The sequence below is a fragment of the Python bivittatus genome, unplaced genomic scaffold (genome assembly GCF_059951505.1).
Source record: "Python bivittatus isolate LINGU-HERP-01145 unplaced genomic scaffold, Pbiv_v1 ctg000610_np1212, whole genome shotgun sequence".
Classification (NCBI taxonomy): domain Eukaryota; kingdom Metazoa; phylum Chordata; class Lepidosauria; order Squamata; family Pythonidae; genus Python; species Python bivittatus.
This window is the reverse complement of record NW_028277088.1, coordinates 58,442,849-58,467,438: the sequence shown is the minus strand read 5'-3', so window position 1 is coordinate 58,467,438 and position 24,590 is coordinate 58,442,849. Positions and strand designations below refer to the sequence as shown.

General features: G+C 37.7%; 1 protein-coding gene across 4 annotated transcripts in view; it reads left to right on the top strand.

Moving 5' to 3' along the window:
* Positions 1–24,590, top strand: part of DDC (dopa decarboxylase) — a 68,337-nt gene that overhangs the window by 17,786 nt on the left and 25,961 nt on the right. For 3 of the 4 annotated variants that reach the window (XM_088150121.1, XM_088150120.1, XM_088150122.1), the window contains exons 3-8: positions 3,610–3,723; positions 5,301–5,420; positions 5,520–5,687; positions 8,217–8,351; positions 17,721–17,864; positions 24,391–24,457. In XM_088150121.1, coding sequence (XP_088006247.1) covers positions 3,610–3,723; positions 5,301–5,420; positions 5,520–5,687; positions 8,217–8,351; positions 17,721–17,864; positions 24,391–24,457 — 748 coding nt within the window. The remainder of the gene's footprint in view (positions 1–3,609; positions 3,724–5,300; positions 5,421–5,519; positions 5,688–8,216; positions 8,352–17,720; positions 17,865–24,390; positions 24,458–24,590) is intronic. The other variant, XM_007425659.4, reaches the window with a different exon arrangement.

The window sequence follows — 24,590 nt, the reverse complement described above, 5'->3', positions numbered from 1 at the left end:
TGTAAGCAAATCCAATACACAATATTTTTCCAGTCCAGATGTCAGCAGGTCCAGAAGGACCACCCAAAATAACATGTCCCATTTTAACCCCGATCAAATAAGCCAACTTTATGTTCCTTCCTTTTGTGTAAAACAATCTTGTTCTTTAATCCATTCAAATGATTATCGACCCTTGTCTCAAATTTCTTCAAAACAAGCCTCTTTTGTAAGTCCAGTAAGAAGAAATTATTCCAATTGCTCTCTGGGATTGGCATTTTTATTCTCTTCTTAATTTTTAAAGCCTCATCCATTTTTTTTTTTTTTGTATATCCAATAACAAATTCTTGTTCACATTGTTCTCCACAATCAGTTGCAAATCTTTTTCTATAACAGCTTCTTCTGGGAACAGACTGTTCATAAGAACACATAACACACCTGACATTATTAATTCAAGGTCCCAGTGCAGTTCCTCAACAATATCTCTGAACACCATTATAAGTTGCTTATTTTGTCATGTCTCTAGTATCAAAAATAATTTTTCTTTCCCATGAAAATCCATGTATTCTTTAAAATGAATTGTAAAGTCTTAATATTCAAAATCAAATATTCCAACATTTTCTGAGCCCTTAATCCACTTAAACTTTTTATAGCCAAAACCTTGTCTTGCTTTTTCCTGTTTATTTTAAATTCTCAAAGCATATAAAGATACAGTTTCATTTTCTTACATTAAGGATTGAGGGCACTCCCCCAGTGTTTCCAGCCTTGTCATTTTAAAGGTGTCTAACTTCTTTAAAGCAGTTAATAGACAATTTCCTAAAATGGTTAGCAAAGGAAGAGTGAACTCAGTGTCCTTTGAAGGCTCTGGAGCAAGAATGGTAAATTCCCTTGTCTCCCAGTTCTCCCACCCTCTGGAAACTGCTGACTTGCAGTCTCCTTGTAAGGAGCAACTGTACTGAACACAACTTGGGCAATCTCATGTCCTCTCTTTCTCAAGAGAGGGTTGAAGGAGCCGATCTGCTCGTTGGTTCCTTGTTCTTAGCTGCAATCGTCAGTTCCACTTTTGCGCAGTCATCTTCAGTCCACCATGTTCCTGAGCCAATCCACCAACGTTTTAATTTCTTTGTCTGTAGACTTTTCCTGGATTTCTTGTAATAGCTCCACTTTTCATTTAACAGTCAGACTGGAGATCATTCATCATCTTGGTTTGGCAGAAGAATCACATGCTCACTGAAGAGAAATTTGTCTCTTGCCTTGCATACATTAGATAGGAACATTGATAGACAGAGAAAATGTTTTGTGCAAAATGTCTCTCAGACTCACGGTGGTCCTTATTTTTCCTCTGTGCACATAGTTTCAATACAGCTTTTAAATTGTATTTTGAAGGTTTATGCTCAGTTAATTTATTTTGCTAAATTTTATCATTTACCTCTTAAATAGCAGTGTATACTGGAGAAGGACCCATATACCCAAGAGGGTACATATCTACTTGAGTTCTTTGTAAAGAACAATTGAAAAAAAATTATCACCTTCCCTTTTGGTGATATTTTAATATTGAGCTAAACATTCTTTAGTGAACATTTTAATAGGAAAAAAGTGGCTTTCAGGTAAAGGAAGTTTCCCAGAATATTAGATCAGATTAGATTTATTTAATTTATGTTACATCAACTCTTTCTGCATTCACAGCAGATTACAACCACATGTAATAAAGTCTCTGTGTTAAAAAAAAAAATACTGCAAACTCCATCAACATAATAAACTAAAGTTTTACAATGCCCAACAAATTTTACCTTTTTTCCAACAATTTCTGTTTAATTGTTTAATTAAACTCTTTTTAATTGTGGTAGTGGTATTATTTTTCTTCCTTTGTAAACAGTTTTAATGTGATGTCACAAAGGTCATATTGGCAATGTGATTACATCATTAGAGGCAAATGAAGCTAGTTCAGAGGGCAGGTAGGTTTATCCCTCATCTTGAAGTAACTTGATTTGCCAGTGATATCACATCACTAAATTTGGTTACTTGCATAATAGCTTTAGTGCTGATAGGAATAAAAGGCTTCTTTTTAAGCATAAAATGGTGCTGAACCTGACTGGGGCTCTGAAATACTTAGAATTGTTGGTATGGACTGTGATGTTTTACATGAACTTGTTGCATTTGGATGCAGTAGGTTGCCTGATTTTCTTTGTTGTGGTCCTGTTCCATTTTTTTTAAAAAAGCACAAATAGAAAAGAAAAATAGCACTTTTCAGGGTCAGTTCATCTTGTCACTGCAAGATAACCTATGATGGGGAGGATTAACAGTATTTTAAAATTTCCCTTCCATCCTGAACCCTGATAATCGCTCTGGTTCACCTTTAAAAATAAGGCTTTAGGTCCCAATAATATCCTATCTTCTTATAAGGCTGATAATGTTTCTGAGCGGTGCCAGTTGTAGCTGCATCGTCTCTCTTCTGCAATGGCTATCTGAGCTGTCCCAGTCCTGCTCTCACATTTGAGTCAGCAAGTGCCATATGAGGGTGGCACTTGGTAATTCTGTTAGATCTATCCTGCTAGTTGTACATTATTTCATTTTGTAGAATATAACAGACTGCATTTAACCAGTCCAGTAATGTTTGGAGAATCATATATCATCTTCGACTTCTAAAGGTGTTGTGTAGGGGCAGCAGTCCACACTTTAAGGTGCTGTGCATGTCCAGGGGTTGCTTTGTACCAATTCAAAGGTTCTGTGAAGTGAAGTGAAAAGTTAGTGGCAGCTTGGAAAATAACTGGCTTTTTGTAGCTACATTCTGTTTCTGCACACGATCAAAGGAAATTATATGCCTCTTAAAAAACTTACTGGCTCAATAGCTGTATGTTGAGTCCCAGCAATACTCAGCTCTGTTAGTACTAGAACTGGCCAGCACACAAAGGAGATCACTAACTCAGGAATGCATCAACAGATTTTATTTTCTAAGATGCCATGATGTTGTCCACTTGCTTCTGAATATGGGCCTGATACTTGATAATGAATTATATGAAAAGTTGTTTTATAATAATCCTTACCCACAGAATCTTATTCACGTCTTCATTAATATATCCACAAGCCTATATATTAGACTTTGGGACATTTGGTCAAATAAGTTCTTCTCGCATCTTACAATTAATAGCGATAATAATGTAGTAACAAACATGCAGGTTTGTTAACCATGGAAGAAATCAAGTGTGATCACATTCAGAACAGTCCCAGCTTAGCTATTTTTAAAATTTTAATAGGGAAAACAAAGATAAACCCCAAGTTAGCTGCTTTTTAATTTTAATACCGAAGACAAAGATAAGCCCCTCCCCTTCTTAAAATCATACAGATGTGGGTATATCTTGCCAATAATATCAAAGTTGCTTCTGTCTGAATAGCTCACTTTGACTTTGGGTAAAATTGCTTGGGTGTAATTCACGCCAGGAATCTTAAGGTAAAATAGGAGGCAGAGATGACTCTATTGGTTCTGCGTAGCTACAACAAAATGATTCAGAACTGATAAATGGACAATTTCAGCATGTGCTTGTTAAAGCAAAGCCATGCATAATACATGGCCTTTTGATGCTTGTATAATCAAATGCCTTTCATCCTGATAAATTTTTGTATTCTTTTCCACAGGTGACTCACTGGCACAGTCCCTACTTCTTTGCCTATTTTCCTACTGCCAACTCTTTCCCGGCTCTTTTGGGTGATATGTTATCTGGGGGCATAGGATGCATTGGATTTTCATGGGTACGTTCTATGTGGTCATGTAAGAACCAGTTTCAAAAAAGTTCAGTTACTGCATGTCTAAGTGTCTTTATAATTCAAAGGTATTACAACTATGGATTTTTGGAGATATTTTCTTCACATTTTAGGCCACAGAGGGGTTATAATGGCTTTCAACAGCCTAGTTCTCACTGAAGTGGTAGACCATGGGAGAACTGTACCACTCCAGTATGAAGATAGGGGTTAACATAACTGAATGTACAAAAGTGTTTCCTTCACATAAAAAACTAAACTTCTCTGTAGCTTGTAACCTAGGCTACAGTCTAGCACCTATACATCTATGTGGAAGGAGCTATGTTTTGCTGGGGTTTTCCCGTGTGAGAGAAACATATCTATATTTGGGAAGCTCCCCTGATCCAGGTTTGTCCTTTTTTCTGAAGCTCTTTAGCTGCCATTTCTCTAACTCTCCCCACTTCTCCTGGCAAGTGGGGAGGAGGGGGTGGAGGGAGGAGGTTAAAATATTGCCCCTGGCTGTCACCCACTTTTCAGGCCTGCAGGACAAGGGGTGACTGCTATGTTTACACACAGATCTTGTAGTATGTGTTTAAAAATACTGCTCCCCACTTTTCTTGCCAGCCCTCCAAGAGATGACAGGCAGATGTGGAGGGAAAGGGCGTTAAATTGCTCCAGGAGAAGTGGGCAGTGTTATTTTTAAAGACACCCAGGCAGTCAAGACACCCAGGCTTTTTCCATCCTGAAAAATGCCTGACAGGTGGCCAGCTATTTGGATGCTAACTCTGAGGAAGCTAGATGTCAGTCCTTTCTACAGCCCAAACACAAATGGTGGCAGGGCAAAGTAACCAGATGGAGTGGGGGCATGCCAACAACAGCCTAGAAGTTGCCTAGAAGCACTGGGCTACTTCTGGGGAGATCCCCACCCATCTACAATCTCAATAGCATGGTGGAAGAAGTGACATCGTTTGTCCTATAGGAAGACCTGCGTCAGAGAAGATGAAAACCAGTACTTTAACCCCAGAACTTCTGATGTTAGGCGGGCTCTATAGCAGACTGTGGATCAGATGAAAGCAACATCCTGGGAATATGTCCTTTAACAATGATTAATGAGGTTAATTCAGTCTCAGAATGTGGAAAGCTGTATGAAACTGAGCAGTACGCTGTAGAGATTCTTTCCATACTTTGCTCTTCTAACTGCCTTTTGGATCCTGATAGCAGTTGTATACAGAGGATTACCTGCAGAGAAGCTCCGGTGTACTCAACAAGACTTATATCTGAGTAAATATATGTAGGATTGTTTGATAAGGTGGGATTTCCAAACTTTTACACCCTTTTGCCTACAGTTTGAAATTTTATGAGGTACAATGAGAGACTTGAGTTAATGTACCTGCCAAACACAGCATTTATCAAAATGGATGATTAATCATCTCTTTTTTCACTCACAAACTCTGTAACATTCTGAGTTACACTTGATACTTCCATGCTTCATTGCATATCTGTTCTGTGCACTCTTCTAAAATGTGTAAATGTCTAAAGGAAACCACTATAGAGTTTTATTCCCTTTTTACCCTGTTTTCCCATTCTAGGCTTCAAGCCCAGCTTGTACCGAATTGGAAACAGTCATGCTGGATTGGCTAGGCAAGATGATCAATTTGCCTCCGCAATTTCTGGCTGGGAAGGATGGAGAGGGAGGTGGGGTAATCCAGGTAATTAGAATATTTGCTCCTGAAGTGACTCTTTCTTCTATATTATATTTAAGCTGGATAGAAAATTATATACATTGCCAAATTATTTCTTTTTTTAAGATATCATCATCATCATCATCATCATCATCATCATCATCATCATCATCATCATCATCATCATCATCATCTCCTCTATTTCTGATTCAGTTCTCTGTATGCTTAGAGTTTTCTGTCCAAAATGGAATAATTACATATAAATGGAAACTATCAACAGATACTGTATATGGGGTAAACCCAAATTTTGCAGTGATGAAGAAAATATTATCTAAACAAATATTAAAGGGAATGCTTAGAGATGTCCAGTGGCTGGCAGGGTGGGGGGGAATGAAAGCCAGGTTAGATAGGAAATGGAATAGAGTAGAAAAGAAGAATAAAGGACATATCTGGAAGCATAACCAGGAATATATTTAGGATGAGTCTACTCAACATTATTTCATATAGTTCTCTGGACTACAGGTATATGTGAGTGTTTGAGGAATGGGGAAACTGTAGCTGAGCAATAGCTTGTAAGTTCCCTCATCAGTTGCTGTTCTGGCTTGACTAACAGGAGGTGTAATTCAGGACCGTATGGAAGGCTGTAAGCTCCATACCACTAACTCAGTGTTAAATACATTTCTGTCCATTCTGTCTTGCCTGACCTTGAACATTCTGCTGAAATATACAGCCTGAATAATCTTTGCCGTAGCCTTATATTATAGTGTTTTGTATTTATATGTGGTATAAATATATATATTTATATATTTCATCTTGCTATATATATTATATTGTATATTATTTCATCTTGCAGTAGCCCCAATTTTGCAAAATTCTGTGTTAGATAATGACTTAAATACTTCTAAATTTAGCAAGTCAATTCAACATCTTGCTAAATCATCATTAAGGAAATAAACCAGAATAAGGAACCCACCATTTAAAATTAATTTCTGAAACACTTTGCATTATGATTTGGCAATGTGTAAATTAACATGCCATAATTATGACTATTCCTGTGTCTTCAGAATGAGATGCCACTGTATCTCAAGACTCAAAAATTGATGAATAATGAAATCAGATAAATATTGAAACCAAGTTTTTAACTCTGGATTTGTTTGCCTCTAGGTCGGGCATGGTTTCTGATTTGAGTATTTCTATTTGATTTATTCATATTGATCACTGGAGAGTAAATTCACATATTATTTTATTTTTCTGTGACTGATTACTGTATGTTTGATAGCTGAAGATGAACATGTGAGCTGACTCCATTGTTGTTCAGTTACCCATTCACATACTGTATGCAAGTTGTCTCTTGAAGTTTCAGTAATCAAATGATTGTGCATACATGTATGAGTCCTAAAACTCTTCATTATCAAGTTCACTGCATGCACATGTGAAATTCTTGTGAGGTAATGCCCTGTAGAAATAGCAACCTTATATTTGAGCCAGTTATTATAGATCCTTTCTTTGCAAATTCGATAAAGAAGCTTGTGCTTCATTTGTATTCTTCCATGCCAGCTGGAATTTCAGAGTTTTGTATTTTAATACACTAAAAGGTTATAAATGAGCCTTGCCTGGCCTTGAATATTCTGCTGAAATATACAGCCTGAATAATCTTTGCTGTAGCCTTATATTATAGTGTTTTGTATTTATATGTGATATAAATATATATATTTATATATTTCATCTTTCTATATATATTATATTGTATATTATTTCATCTTGCAATAGCCCGTTTTGGGCTGACGACATGGGACTTTTATGTCGATTTATCAACTCATTTTTGATGACAATTCATGATTGCCTGTAATTTTGAAAGATGTTTTCATTGTTAACTTTAGGACAGGAGGAGGAGAATGGGTTCGGCCTCTCCCGATACTACCGGAGAAGAAGCAATTTGTGCAGATGATTTGCTTCTCTCCCAGTCGTAATAACAGTGATAGAAACAGGAAAGGATGTGTTCAACACGGGTTTTATATTAAACTGCCAATCTTTCCTAGATTTAAAACCAAATGATTATTTGCACCGTTCGCTTATGAAAATTGGTGCTTAATTACCACTGAAAGGCCAAATCAATATGAAATCATTGCCTGTTACTTCAAATGTGCCACTTGAAACATTCAGAGATGAAAGAAAATGTCTTGCTGGGGGCTCTGGCTGACAGAGGTAACTATTCAGCAATAGATGTGCCGGCTCTTGAGCCTGTTCACCATGGTAACCTCTTTGCACAGAAAAGTAAAATCAACTGTGTGCCTAGTATTTGTGTCATTTAAAAAAGCGAAGTTTCTCAACAGAGCCTTCAGCTGATTATTTTTCTTCTGTCATTTTATTAGGGATGGATCCATCCATATTTATGAATGCAACCCTATTGATTTCAGTTGGAATGATTTCGAAAGGTGAAATCAACTGGATTGTGCCCTTAATTTAAACAAGGTCTCTGTGTAATGTTGCCACTTCTGCCTCTTTGCTGTTTCTCCTTGGAAGTGTCTAAGAGCACTTTCACATAAATGCATTTATAGACTATTGGCATCCTAAAGCAAGCATGAATAAAATACACTGCATTGTATACATTTGAGGCAGGAAGAAGGAATTCTTACCCTGATTGCTGCTATTAGACCAGCAAGATGATCTGGATGATCTGGTGCTGTGCCATGCCCAATACCACCAACTGGACTGTATAAGCAACACCAACGCAGTGGATACTCCTTATTAATTTAGGACAATTTCTACTGGATTCTCTTGTCCAACTGTCCAATTGTCCAACTTGTCCAATTTTCACCACAGGGGACTGCCAGTGAAGCTACCTTGGTTGCATTGCTTGCGGCTCGAACCAAAGCAATCCGTCGTGTTCAGTTAGAAAATGAAAATCTGACTCAGGGAGAGATCATTGGCCGGCTGGTGGCTTATACCTCTGATCAAGTGAGTACGTTCATGCCCTGCATTACTGTAGGTTTGGAAATAAAATGATACCTAATACTCATGCAGCATAGACTAAGGCTTCATTAAGATGCTATGCCTTTCATCCTCAGGTTAATTTTTTGATGATTCTCAATAATGCAGACACCTGCTAGCAAAGCAATACATTTTGATAAACAAGGATGCTGAAATGAGTTGGTATATTTTGGAAGCAGCTGCAGTCTGGAATATGTTCCCAAGTAATATTGGGGAACTGTTGGCATTTACTACTCTCGGTTGATCTTGCCTGTGAGCCTTGGAGGCAAACAGCAGCAAGGGACCTGTTTGATCCGATTGGGCTCTGGAGCTGTTTCTGTTTTTCCCACCCCCAAATACTAATTTTATGTATCCCAGAGAATATCCTTTTTCACAAATATACCATCCATGACCATTTTTCAGAAGATGACCAAATTGCTCAAATCATTATCATCATCATCATCATCATCATCATCATCATCATCATCATCATCATCATCTAAAATAGGAAAAGAATCAATTGAATATTACTTCCTGTATTTGAACTTGAGAGTATATATATCTTTTAAATATTGTACTCTGATATTTGGATATGACTTAATAAATTATTATTCCTGACATTGCAATGAGGTGGTCTTCATGCAGTAGTTTTCCTTCAAGTCAGTTCTAGCTCCTGGTGACTACAGGAACAAGTCCATATAGTTTTCAAGGAAACTTGTTCCAGCAGTGGCTTGCCAGTACCTTCTTCCTAGGGCTGAGAGAGGGTAGGTAGCCCAAAGTCACCCACCTGGCTTTCATGCCCAAGGCAGGATTAAAACCCTCAGTCTCCCAGCTTCTAATCCAGGACCTATAGGCACTACTCCAGACTGGGTCTAATTCTGTTAGCAATGGCCAAATACAGCTTTCTTCATCCTGGTCCCCTGCAAATGTACGGGGATTGCCAGAATACCCCAGCCAGCATGTCCCAGTCAACAGATTTCATTATTTCTCCTTTGACACTTAATTGGGACTGATCCAACTATATATAAGCACTTAACACCTGTTAACTTCAACAAGAATAATTTCAGGAAGTAAAATCAATGTAAATTACAAACACTTCACTGGATTGTGTCTTCAATTTTTTAAAAGATTTGTCTTGTTACAGTAATTTATGCTATGCTTTGATGGTTTTGAAGATTATTATTTTTATATTATTTCTGTATTACTGTTACACAGTATTTATTTTGGCTTATTGACTCTACTTGGAGGTTGGTGGTATATTAAAAGTAAGTAAATAAATCAATAGATAGATAGATGTCATGCCAAAAGGGCAGAATTACCCGAGAGCTCTTTATTAGACACCAGCATGGTGTAGTGGATAATGTGTTGGACTGGTAAGGGGGAGACCCAAGTTCTAGTCCACCCTCAGCCGCAGAAGCTCAGTCACGTGGGCCAATAGTTCTCTCTCATTTCAGCCCACCTCACGGAGCTTTTGTGGGAAAAGATAGTTGGGAGCACTATGTATGCTATGTGACATTCCTGAATGAAAGGTAAGATATAAATTAGATAAGTATATAATTTTAGATTTTTTACCCCGCCTTTATTATTTTTATAAATAACTCAAGATGGTGAATATACCTGATACTCCTTCCTTGTCCTATTTTCCCCACAACAGCAGCCCTGTGAGGTGAGTTGGGCCGACAGAGAGTGACTGGCCCAAAGTTACCCAGCTGGCTTTCATGCCTAAAGTGGAACTAGAACTCACAGTCTCCTGGTTTCTAGCCTGATACCATATTTAGCCATATTGAACTGAAACTAGTCTTCTTGATGTGTTCAGTCTTAGTCAATGGGCAAAAATATGGAGCTAAATTGGTGGGTTCACTGCCACCATGATTAAAATTGAGATTCAAAGGGGAAGATGAGATTCTGCTGCTATAGAAAGCCAGCTTTTCTGGAGGTGTTGCTTGGAGATATCTACCAGAAGATACACATTTCAGCCAGTCTCTTCAGGAACAATATTCTCAACTTTATTATCTTGCTAACCAAATTCTGGACTCTTACCCATCACTTATATCTAAATTACAATCTATAGAAAGAGTAGGACTGTTCATAAATGTTTTTTTTAAAACCTTGGTTTGATTCTGACACTGTAGCTGCTAAGAGGATGCTCAATCTCATTATTTGTAAGTTATAATCCAATCTTTCTTCTGAATCCTTTCGAAACCTCTTAGCATTGAAAAGAAATAATTAAAAATGGCTGAAAATGAAGAAATGAACTGCCTAATTTCCTGGTACCAATGGCCAAGGATAGAAATCCTCCTCTCTTCTGGCATATAATGGTTCCTCAGACCATATCCACAACACCCCGAATGGACTGATGGATCCCTGAAAACGCTTATTTAACAACTCTTTGTGAAATTCAAGACACCTGTTGCTTTTCACTAAATTTAGCAATTGATTCTTTGCAGCAATTGCAACCAGTGTCAGTTAATGAGTTCAGATAGATAATAGAATGTTTGACCTCATGTATTCCCACTGATTTATTTAAATCAAACTTCTTTTGGTGGATTCCAGTTCTAACTTCCCAGTTTACCTATATTAATAAAACAGCTTTTATCCCAGTGATGAGGTGTGTGTGTTATTATTCCATTATTTAAGAAAAGAAACAGGATGACTCCACTAATTATAGGGCCATTAGTCTGCTTAATATCCTCGGTAAGATGTATGCCATGCATCTAATAACATGCATCAAGCCAGTAATATTTAATTATTGTCTTAAACTTATCTAACAGCCCAGTGGGCTGCTGTACTCTGTTCTCAGTAACACTTTCCAATCCCCTTGGAAGAAGTCCTTTAAGCAGAAGCTCCTTTCCTGTGGCCTCGCTCAGACCATTTCATGTAGCCTTGGTCAGGCTCAGGCTAAAAATCTGATTGCCCAACAATTACTTGAAATTGAGCTGCAGTATAATTCGAACCAACTGCCCAGTTTTTGTAGTTTTAACCCCCCAATTTTAACAAAAAACAATTAATCAAAGAGACATGGTGCCCTATATTTACTCCCTGACCTACTCAAGCTACCTTTGGGCTTTTATCAGGGCTTGCTGTAAGATCCTTCCTTCAGCAGTGTTATAGGGTAGGTACTGCAAACTGCCCTTGGGTCATTGTCTCTGCCCTTGTGGCAGACAAGAGGTAGAATCAGTAATAGACATTCTTTTACACTGCAGGTTTTATACAACCAAAATGTGTCAAAATCTTATTCTTCCCTTCTAGCAGCAATCAGAGAGTGTGGGTTGATTTTTTGCTCACTGATAAGGTTTTTTTATACAACCTACAGTGTTACAAAGTTTTGTTATCTAGCAGCAAGGCTTTGGCAGGGGATCCATAGTGAAATTTAGGATTTAAGATGGATTACTGTATATGCTTACAATATTTGGGTTTCCTTCCTTCCTTCCTTCCTTCCTTCCTTCCTTCCTTCCTTCCTTCCTTCCTTCCTTCCTTCCTTCCTTCCTTCCTTCCATTTTATTTGCTGGCTAAAAAGTAAAGTGGATTGATTTATGCTGTTGTGAAGTTCTTGGGATAGAGGAGAGCGGATGGCCAGTTCTCACTGCCTCTTGCAAACTATGTTCCTTTCCTGTTTCAGGATTTGTCCTAATGCAGTTAATGAGATAGTGGCTAATCTGTGAGCTTCTGTCTCCCAGAGTAAGAGTCCAGGAGAAGTTGAAAAGAGATCAGGCCTTATACCTGCTTGAAGAGAGAATGCAGGAGGGAAGGGGACTGAATTGTTTGTGAATTATTAGAAGAGAACAAGAAACAGACTGGAATGTGAGGAGAGAGGATGACCCACTGCTACCTGGAATGAGAGTGCAGGGAAGAGGGGTTATTGCCTACTGGTCAGGATCCAGGGGCCTTCTAGTGATGGGGAGAACATAGGTTGGGCTTCTTTATTTTAGGGATGAGATTTGTACTTTTCTGAGTTGCAAACTGGTAGGACTTTCTTGGTTCTGGGGTGGCTGTGCTAAATACCAGGACAATTTTGATGGAATGGGAAGTAGGGTTCTGTGCTAGGAGTATTCCAGACTATTGTGGGGGAGGGGATAGGGGTAGTCTTGGGTAGCTATGAGGCTGGGTGGCCAATTAGTACAATGAGGATTAGAAAGAATCCTGGATAAAACTGGATTTTGGTTTCATACTTGGATATAGGACTGAAATGGCATTGGTTCCTCTTGGGATAACCATTGGGGCCTGCAATGGGGGAGTGCAGCCCTAGTGGATATCTCAGCAGTGTTATCATTATCATTATCAACTATGGTATCCTTCTGAGTAGCCTGCAAGGGTGGAGATAGGAAGCACCATTTTGCTGTCATTCATTCATTCATTCATTCATTCATTCATTCATTCATTCATTCATTCATTCATTCAATTTATCTCCGCCCATCTCCCCCCAATGGGGGACTTTGGGCGGCTCACAAAATTCATTAAAACAACAAATATATAAAACATAAAAACTATACAAAACATTACCAAACAAGAAAAAAAAAAACACCGCCCCAAAAACAAAACAAAACAAAACAAAACAAAACAAAACAAAACATTACTTCCTGAGTAGGCAGTTTCAATAGGTGGTGATGGGGGAAGAGCAATCAAACTTATGTCCAGAACTATGTAAGGTACTGCAAGGATCACTCTTCTGTCCCATAATATTCAACATCTACATGAGAGGTTATATTTGAGTTCATGGAAAGATAGCATAAATATGCTGATGTTACCCAGCTGTGCCCCCACTGAAGATGCTTTGAATGTGTTTCAGAGAAACACCCAGTGTTTCAGAGCTGTTAGAGATGAGATGGGATGAAACAAATTCAGACTGAATTTCAGCAAGACAAACTTACCTGCTCATCCAGAAATGATTTGGTTTGTTGCCTGCTCTAATATTAGCCCTAGACAAGGTCACACTCCCCTTAACAGAACAGGCTCACTTCAGGATCTGGGAGTTCTCCTGAATTCACAGCATCTGCTTATACAACAAGTGGAGTCAGTGGCCATAGGAGCCTTTCCCCAGCTTTGGCTGAGGCAGCAACTGTGAGTGGTTTTGGAGCAGAAAGCCCTGACAACCATTATCCTAATTAACACCAGACTGGATTATCATCATGTGCTGTACTTGGGTCTGCTTTTGAAGATGGCTTGGAAGCTGCATCAAATGCAGCAGTGTGGCTATTGATGGGTGAGAGCTGCTTAACAGAATTACACCAGTGCTTTGGACCCTGCATTGGCTGCCTTTGATTTCTGGGTCCAATCCAAAGAGCTGCTCTTTACCTACAGCATGTGGGGGTCCAGTGGTCAAATGAAGAAGGGATGCTTTGCACTTCTGCCTCCTGGTTGTTAGAGGAAGGCCTTCCCTGGTGCTGCCCTATTTTAGGGAATAACTTGCCAGCCAGGGTTTTGGATGGCCTTTTCCCACCTTGCCTTTGGGAATGTGGCCAATTTTCATCATGCCTTTGGGGGCTAATGCTTGTGGCCTTTCTAGCTTTTGGGATGCTTTAACAGATTGATATTTTTGTATTGTAATTCTTTTAACTGGCTTTTATTGTTATTGAATATACTTTGGAACTGGCCTTTTCATCTGGAAAAATAGAAACAAATAACATTAAAATAATGTTCCTATGTAGCATTCCTGGCTTTGTCTGCTCACTGTCTGTTCTTGAAATTGTCTAAGGCATTTGGCACCTTAAGTCAAGCCTGGAGGAGAGTGGTTGCCAACGACACCTGGGCACCTTTTCAGCTGGCCAGGAATTCTAAGAGTTGTGGAGCCAACCCATCTGTAGGGCAGGTTGGGGAAGGCTGGTCTAGTTACATGCAGAATGCTTTCTTTTCATTACCACTTCAACTTCTTTGACTCAGGAGCATATACCCATTCAAATGATTCCCCATTTGAGGTGGGGTGTGTTAGTGGCAACTCAGGAGAAGAAGTAATTCCGCATTAGCACCAGTGGTCCAGAAGTATTTTATGTCAGCTGGCCTTAGGTCTGTGCCAGAACAATCTCTTTTCCTTACAGTGATTAGCCCTGGAGCCAGGATCAGGGAAAGCTTGGAACTTAAAAAAACAAAAGGACCTTGGTCTTTTATTATTTTTACAACATAGCACAGAAATCCAATTAATATGCATTTTTTTCTGGCAAAGTTGACATTTTAGTATTTAAATGTCAGAGACTGCTTTTTTTCTTTGATATTTTGAAATCCCTCTATTTGCACCGCCTATTATCACAGTATTAGACAGATTCACATGCTTTTTTGTTGAAGCTGATTCTGTAACAGGCCCTGACACAGGGACATATGTGGATTAAAATAAGCATGATTAAAATGTTTTCTCCCTCTGAAATTTCAGATTTCTTTGGCATAATCAGTTTGCATATTAAATGAATTTTATTTTATCACTGTCCCTTAGATGCCAATGAATGTTTCCTTTGGCAAGATGGCCATCAAACTATGAACGTAAAAGCTGAAGACAACATCTCAGAAAATATTACAAAAGTTATAGCATAAATTGGGTGAAAGGACTTTGTAATAATTACTACTGATCACATTAATTTCTGTAACCCAGTACTCAAAAGATAAATTTGCTTAAAGTTATAAATTCAGTTAATACAAAACAATACAGTATTTAACTGATTTGCTTCATTGTAATGAATAAAAAAAATTCCTCTTTCTAATGTATATATTTTTACCTGGAAATCTCAAGTACTTGTGAAGTGATAGCTTTGAGAATGACAAGTTCTAATGCTCAGAGTTACAGAAATAGTGTGTTTATTCAAGCTTTTCCCCTGTTTTTTAGCATCCTTGGACTTGCATTGTACTGCCTAAGGATGTTAAGGAATTTATTTGGTTTGCATTTTAAATTCAGTTTAATTAAAGTTGTACTTTCTAAACATAAAGAAGAACTGTTATGCAATCATTTGCATTTTTCTTAATTTTGCAATGCATATTATGTGCAAGTGCAAACAAAACACGTATTAGAGAAAATAATCTGCAAAAATGCATCTATTAGAAAAATGCATACAAAAGTACATAACTTTGGGGAAAAAGCAAATGATCAAATGTTCATGTGGAAAGAAGGTAGAACTAGCTGGAAAAACTGAGCCAAATCAGCTTTGACAGAATTTTCCCAATCTCTGGGAGGTTTTACCTTCTCTTAAAAGATCTTTTCTGCTTTTGACTGCCAGTAGTTGATCCTGTGTGACCACCCTCTATGACTATTGAATGTCAGGGGATTCTTTTGTCTGCACAAAGATTTGCCGTAAGATATTTGTGACCTTTTAAAGCAGTCTTTAAAGCAGGAATCAAACTAGGGGAAAAAATGGCAAACCAACTTAAGGAGAAAAATGAGGTTTGACAAGGAAGCAAGTTTCTGGAACAAATGTCAAAGAATCCAAGCATATGTTTCATCCTCTTTCCCTCCAAAGGTTGTTTTAGGACAACAACAACAGTGCATTTTGGGTAGGAGCACTAAAGAAATATAAACATATTAATGGGTATTTTTCCCCCTGATCATAATGATTTAAGAAAATGGGTGTCAGAACCTGCATCACCCAACTGTTGTTGTTTTCCATTGTATTGCATTCGTTGGGAGTTGGATTGATTTGTTTCTGCCACTTGTAACTAAGGCGGGGGGGGGGGGGTTGGCTGTTAATGGTTATAAGGGGAGTTGGGAAGCAGCTTAACCATATATGGGCAATTTAGACTGGCTTGATTGCCGGGCAGGCAGCTGGGGCCCAAAGAACCAGGAAGAAGCTCCGGGAGGAGGGGGAGGAAGGAGAGAGGTCAACAACAGGTGAAGAGGAATCACGACGCCAGACAATAAGGGGAGGGGGGATAAATAGAGGGAGGTTTACCCAAGGCGTTAGTTTTAGCAATGTTTTGTTTACAAGCTACATGCACTCCTTAATAAAGAAGTATTTGTCTGAACCAAGCCTGGTTGCGTGAGAATGCTTCAGAACTGAGAGCTGGACATCGTGGACTTGACAATGGGATGGCATGCATTTGGTTGAATTTCATTTTAATGGACTACACTTGTTGTAGCAAGTCAGAAACTATAACGTGGTGAACAAAAAGGGCAAAAGTAACACTGATGTAAAAAGGAAAAAATGAATTAAGGCTATAAGGTTAAATGTGTCCTTTAAAACAAAGATACACAACAGACTTGTAAACATCTTGAGAAATATTAATTTGGCCTTGCAGATTTCTTGTGTAGATCGTTCTAACTAATAACTTACATCAACATATTCCTTTTAGAATTGTTTCCATTCTATACAAAGTGTGGGTCAACTTGGCTAAAAGTGCTGCTAGAGGAATCTAAATTCGCATGCTTGTTTTTGAACTAATTGTATATGTTTCCTATATTTTGTTTTAATGTTTTTATATTTAGTGCTTTCATTCCCACATTGGGAGTAAGCATGTATTTTTAGGATCAAGAGTCATGCTATAGCCACCAGAGTTTTTATAACCTGAATTTATCCTAAGGACTCTACAGTCTTATTCCTATTTTACAATAATCACATCCTGAATTGAATTTTAAAATTATATTTTAAATCCTGAATTTCCTAACATTTTGTTTCCTTCTCATTAAGTGACTTGTGGCTTCATAATGAATAATGCTTGTATTTTATAGATGCCAGACTGAAGTTATATTTCTGTTGTAAAAAGAAATATACCTAGAAAGGGACATAGATTCAATATTTTATACATATAGAAGAGCAGATGAGTATTCTTGAAAAGGCAAGACATTATCTTACTCAAAGAAACTATAAGTATATTTAAGAACTGAGGGTAACAGTCTTTTGGCTTATATAGAAGCATTCTTATACATTCAGCTATTTGAATTATAAAGTATGATTTATCAGATCCTGTAGCTCATTAGTGATGCTGTGCTTCTATATTGTTTAAATTAATTGAACGTGATAGTTGGGTAAAATTTATTGAATGTTACAGCTGGGTAAAGGGATGCATAAGTAATGCTCATATGTTCACTATATATACACAATGGGATCATTGCAGTTTTTAGACTAGTTAATGCATTCAGATGCATTATTTGATGGCTTACAGCTGAATAATTGAATTTCCTATGAAAAGGATAAATCTGATGTGAAATGATCTGCATTTCACTGTTGATCTGCAATGGTTATTCTTTATCTGCAAATGTGCACTTAGTGTTACAGTCACCAAACAATAAAAGTGTGTGTCTGTGCAGGTTGTTTGTTGCCATATATTATTCTTTACTTACATTAGCAAGATTTGATTACATCTTCTAGTAATTATAAAATATTTTGAGGAAATTATTGATTTGCAAATGAAATTTTAGGATAAACTTTATTCCATTTCATGCAGGCTCATTCATCAGTTGAAAAGGATGGCTTGATTGCTGGAGTGAAAATTAAACAAGTCTCCACAGATGACTCATTTGCTGTACGTGGGCCAACTCTAAGAAAAGTTCTAGATGCAGATAAAGCTGCTGGTCTCATCCCATTCTTTGTAAGTACTGATATCTCAACTTTTGTTAATATCTGTGGAATAAGATTAAAAATAAGATTCCCAGTTGCTAATTAGTCTGCTGCTCTATGTTTTAAATCAGAGTTACTATCTTCAGACATAACATCTATGGTAAACATTCCTTGGTAACCTCATGGATATTTCTTTGCAAATTGTAGGTAGTTTGTTACTGCTTTCTTCTGGAATGTTTTTCAACTTCCCAGTCTAGCCAAAGCTCCTACATTTTTCAGATGATTTCCCATCCATCCAAGTCTGGGGCTGCTCACAATAACTGTTGCAGATGATTATTCCCAAAGGAGAAAGAAGGTAGCTAGTTCAAAAACTGGCAGTCCAATATATGTTTATTATTAGTCAAGCAAACTAATAAGAAACATAATAAGAAAAATACAAAATGTGATGGCCCAGCCGGTGATGGATGTTTCCTGTTATATTTGGGTGATCACACTGCTTTGGAAGCTGCATTGGCTTTTTTTCCAGATACAATTTAGGGTGCTTGTCGCCACCTTTAAGACCTTACAGGGCTCCAGACCTGGTTATTTCTGAGACCATTTTCTCCTGTATTAATATATCCATCTCATTAGATTGAACAGGGGGCCTGACATCTGACAGGGGGTAGGAAATGGGCATTTTTCGAACACTGCTACCTTGCCTTAGAACTTCTATGTGGAGATTTGCCAGTCTACGTTTTCCCTCCTGGGTTTCAGAAGAGCAGTTAAGACTTGGCTTTTCCATCTAGCCTAGGAGAAAAGCACTCTAAATGATAAGATGACTAGCAGAGACATGTGTGCATTTTTAAAAAAAATCTTTTATGATGCTCTTGAGGTTACTATTATTTTTTCAGTGGATTTATTTTTACTGAATAATGTTTCTGATCATTAGCTGCACAAAGCCTTTGTGAATTCATATTCTTGTTGTCTTCTAACATTTGGATTTATTTTATCTCAGACATCGGCATCTTTGGCATCCTTAGTATGTGTCAGTTCATTACATATATCTGAGCTGGTGGAACGTGGGCAGTAGTACATTGGCTTGCAAGTTAGTCTCTAGGTTAGACAGTGTGCATGACTGTGATAAAACAGGATTTTGGTTGCGCTTGTAAAGTAATCGCCAAGATGTGCCTAAACGACTGGTACTTTCCTGGCCATTAGCAGGGAATGCTGTATGTATCAAAAGAATGACTAGGGCTGCTAATCTCATCTATACTTTTTCTGAATTACTAAAAAATATTATGTGCAAGTCCGGATTGACCAAAGCCATGATGGGTAGGAACAGGGCCATATCTATGGCCCCATTTGATTATTACCAAGATTATGACATGAAATGGAAGAGGAGTACATGTTAGAGCTTGAATTAACAAATGAAAAGAATAAAAGAAAAGAAAACAGATGTGTCCCTTTGAAAATAAAAAGAAAAGGGAGGAAGAAAGTGATCTTGTGGAGTCGGCTGTAGGAAGAAAAGGTATGGGTCCTGTGTTAAAAAAGTATTAGAAGACAGATTATTTTACCAACAGAATGAATGGAAAGGGGATGTAAGGAAAGATAATATAAAAGCTGTTTCAAATAGAAAGAAAAATAAATTATTTATTGATGTATTTAATTTATTCAATACTTCAATTAATATTCCAACTTGGAGTGGCTCATTATGCTATAAAGTGCCATGGAGGTGAATAGGTCTGAATTATGGAATGTTTTGCCTGAATATAGGATCAAATTGGTTGCTAAATGTAATAAGAATGCAATAAGAACACTATATGTTAGAAATACAGCACGCATGAGAACAAATGGAATATAGTTTGGTACTGAGCAAAGAGTAAACTAAGAATGTGTGGTGTTCTTTGGTTATTTAAGGTACATGTGGATAAATGTATAAGGAATGCTTGTGGTAATTTAACTGTAAACGGCTCAGAAATTTTTAAATGGAAAGTAGGTATGCAAATCTTTTACATAATTAAACAATAGTGAAACATAACCTGATATATTATTTTGTTTTTAGAAATACCAATACTTTTTAATATTTTAATACATGACTAACAGATATAATAAACATAAATCTATGTAATTCAACTTCCAACATTTCTATCTTGCCTGTTTTTCAATCTATGAGGAGGCAGATGCCATCTGTTCTATAATTTATAGAAACTTTCTTTGAAATTCATACGATTATTTGCAAGATGTATACATGCAATACTTCCATACCTCTGATGCTATATTTACATTATTAAATTGTTATCCATTTAATCCAATTTTTGTTTCCTTAATCTGTTTTAGCATCCCATTTTCTAACGAGTTAGTCATGCAAGGTATACTTTAAGCATAGCTCCAGATTCAGTCCATTATCTTCACTGACTTATTTCTTCACTCTTAATAACTCTGCTTTCCTGTTTGTTTTTTTTAAAGAAGACAAGTATAGGAGTCACCTGACCCAACTGCTGACAATACTTATTTCTAGAAACTGAATTAAACTGGACACTTCTTGCAGATTTAGCATTTCCAGATGTTCTTGTGGTTGGCATATCCTTTAGTGGCACTGATGCTTCAGCACCTCACAGCCTGCAGGGCACAATGGATACTGTACGGAGCCTTTTGCTTGCTGACTTCCTCTGATAGGAAGGAATGGAGGCTAGGCTTTGCTGTTCTCTCCATGGGTTTTCTTTGACAAACCTTTTTGTTCAAGTTATAAACCTGCTTCACTAACCCTTGCTCAGGCTAGATTCCAGCTTTCAGGAGCATTCAAACACATGTACCTTTATTTTCTCCAATGATTGTCTTCTAAGTGACAATTCTCCTATTTTTCCCCATTTGCTTCTCCTGAGTTTGTTTTGTAAAGAAGATTGTTTTCCTACTACATAAACCCCATTGAAGAAAGGAAGGCAGAGCCAGAATCTTTTTCTTGTTGGGTAGGCGAGTTAATGCACAACAAAATGTAGATGTCCTCTTAGGGATTCCCTGTTTTTGCAGCAGGCAAATGAATATAAAGCTGACAAGTTTTCTAGCTAGTCTAGAAATTATCTGAATAGAGCTAATTGATGAGACTAGAGCTCAGGCATTCTAAAATGAAATAGATTGCATTTATAGCCTTTCATTACCATGTGGGATGATATCTGGGGGCTAGTCTGAATGAAAATATCTACCCTGGCCACCTCTAGATTTGTGAATGTGAGGCCTCTTCCTTGCTTCATGAGTGTGCTAACTGTGATAAGGCAACTAACACTGTGCAGCAGAGGGTAACCTATGACAGTAGGAAGTGAACAAGCAGTGAACTTTTAGAAGCAATGAACTCACATAAGTAGGGTACTAAAATGGTGCTTATTTCAAGAAGCCAGGAGAATAGGATCATTATCTGTAGTGGCCAATAAGGTCAGATAAAAAAAGAGAAAATGATCCTTCCTTGCAGCCATGTCATGCCTGTCATTTGGATGGGACATCATAAAATGCACAAGTGGAAGAAAACCCCAGAGTCTGGACTATCTAAGTGTGGATGGTCAATTGCAGGTCTGTTTATTGTTTGCAGTGGGAGAAGAATGATTTGTGGCATGAGAATCCCTCTTGAGGGGGGAACTTAGCATTTCTTAAGGAGGGAAAAAACACGGTCTGGCAGTCTTCTAACCAATTGTTTGGGAACAGGTAACAGGTAGTTGGTGTTTTGACATCTTCATTATTAGATATCAAATAAATTAAAGCTGGAACCCTACTCAGAATTATTTACAACATGCCTTGTTGACCTCAGTGGCATCTTATCAGTGTATACACTGGTATAACCTTTCTTGGGCACGGGCTGCTCTAGGAGAGTGACTACAATTGCAAGGGCCATGGGCAGAGGTGTCTGCAAGCTATGGTCAAAAAAGTCAAGATGGCTACCATTTGACCATCACACATAAAAATGGTCAGAGCTTTGATTACACCAGCCGCCATCTTAACTATTTTGACCATAGTCTGTAGACACCCTTCGTCATGGGTGAGGGCAAGCCAGCAAAGGGCCATGTTTCTCAACCCACCTACTTTCCCAGTGCTGCTAATGTTTCTTAATGTCTTTAATGGATCAAAAGTATTTTTCAAGGCACTGAAATAATTAAAAGAGCCTCCAAGTAACATTATTAACTCCACTGCTGGTCTGGGGGCCACAAAAAGGTTCAGGGGTGGGTACTTCACAAGATTTTACATTCCTGCCTTGGTCTGTGAGTTTCCTGGCACTTAAAAGATGAATAAATCAATTGAGAGTTTGATGCATCAGTAATTTAACTTGTTTTCCTGCAATTGCCAGTTTGTACAAAAAGTTATGCCAGTATACATGTCTGACAGGGCCCTGTTATATTAAATTAATTGCCCCCGCACACACTCCTCTTCCATTCTGTTTTGTTTTGCAGCAATTTAAGATGTGTCCTTAGGGTTTTTTTGGAGCTTTGACACTACAAAATTTCTTCTTCTTCTTCTGAATATATCCAGTCCTGTCATTAGCCAAATGTTAAACTTACCTGACTGGGTGTGGTAATTGTACCAGCTATAAAACTGACTGCTTTGTTACCAAAATAGGAGCAGCAGTGCTGTATTTAAAGATACACTCTGAAAAGGTGCATGTGGTCTGTAAGTTGTCTGAACAATTTGCAAGGGAGACAATCTGTCCCTGCTCCAAATGTGATTACAGTGTTGTAATGGGGATTTCAAATTGGGTTAGATGCAGTATTAGGCCTCCATCGCACGCACGCATGCGTGCACACACAAACAGAGCAGCTGCTGTTAGCTTGAGTAGCTTTTGAGTATTGATGTAAGGAGCTTTGAGCTGCCTGCAGACTTGTAGGAAAGATATTCATAACAATGACACAGCAGAGTTATATCACGGGCCTACATCTCTTTTCATAATGGCAAAAGGCCTGAATGGATTACTGGGGTTTGTGAATCTCTGCATTTAAACAGTAATAGGACATGGAGACCAAGATGCTATATCTTTAATCTAACCATCTGCATTAAAATGAGTATTTGCTATGGCTTTTATCACCCATGGATACGTGTCCTGGTAACAACTAATATGCTTAGTCATTACGTAGCCATGCAGAGATGGCAGAGGATGTGCAGCCTTAATTATGAAGCTTCTTATCTGTAAAGCTACTTGTGAGGTTTACTATATTCCCTGACAATTATGCTATGTGCGATTGGGAGGGGGAAACCAGTAACTGTGGGCCCAATAATGCCAGTGGGTAAAACTGCTATTATTTATAACTTTGATATCTTATACTGAATAAATGAATGTTGTGAGAATAAATAGCGATAACTGAACCTTTTTTCTTTAATTGGATTTACCCTATGGTTATTTTAATGATTGAGGCATTTATGATACGTGCTTTTTATTTTAACAATATGGTGGACCACCTTGCAAATCACAATTGAGATATAAATATTTTTTAAAAATTCAATTACGGTAAAAAAAAATCTAGTTTTTCTGTAGTTTGCACACAATCATTTTCTGAAAGGTCATGACTTGAACTTATTCATATTTGGGTGTTCATAACTGTTTTATTGCTAACATAAGCGTGCAAAGCTTTCTATATATACCCATTATCAGAGATTCACATATAAATTTCTAAGAGGTTTGAAATTCTTTTCCACAATACTTCCACTCCTCTTTCTCTCTCTCTGTATAATCCAGTCTTTCTCTGAAGGAACTCGGGGCAGTGTCATGCTTCTTTCTTTCACAGTCCTCAACATCCCCATAAGGTAAGAGGCAGAAACATAATAACTGCCTGAGGAAGTTGCATTTGAACCTGGGTTCTCCAGACTTAGTCCAAACCTCAACATTATTATTACAGAAATAGTAAGATTCAAATCAAATCTTTATTACGGTCAAAGACCAGCATAGAAATAATGTTTTCAACATCTCCAGAAGCCAGAATTAATGAGGCTGTAATATGGAAACCAGTTGGAACAGCTGAGCGGTCTGCAAAGTTATTCTGTGCCCTGTGCTTCTGGCTGATGGCAATGTTTGTCAGAAAATTTTAAGCACTTACAGTATTGCAAAGCTACTGCTTTTAGTACATTATCATTTCACAAAGAGGCTTCCTGAGGATTTCTGAAGCACCTCACAAACATGCAGATCTCCTTCACTCAGGAAAAAAATGGCAGAAAAACATTATGCAAACATAAGAATACAAGAAGAGATCAACAAAGAAATAAAAGTACATGGTTAAAAATGGACTTCAGTGGATTGTTCCAGTAGCTTTTTAGCTGTGGATTTATCCGTTTGTTTCACAAACTGTCTCATATTATCTACAATCAAACTTATCACGTACTACATCTAGGCTGTTTTTAATTGAAAATATTTTTCTGTCCTTGTTTGATAAAATATGCCTGCATAATCACAGAACACCCTAGAAAATGGCTGCATGAAGTTATGTTGCCAGTTTTGTGCCAAGATAGAGTATACCAAAACTTACGTTTTTAGATTGTGTAATATCATTATATTAAACGTTATTCTTAAAAGGTCTTTTTTTGTTTTGGGTTTTTTTTTGGATCTGCAGTTTTGTGCGACTCTTGGAACCACGACGTGCTGCTCCTTTGACAATCTGCTAGAGCTGGGTCCTATTTGTAAGTTAACAAGCGGTCATTTTATCTCAACACTGAAAATCTGCTTTTGGTTTGTGGGTCATATTGCATTAAACCCTTTAGTGGATTTTGAGTAAGAGACTGGCTCAGCAGAAAAGCTCAGTATTCCCACACA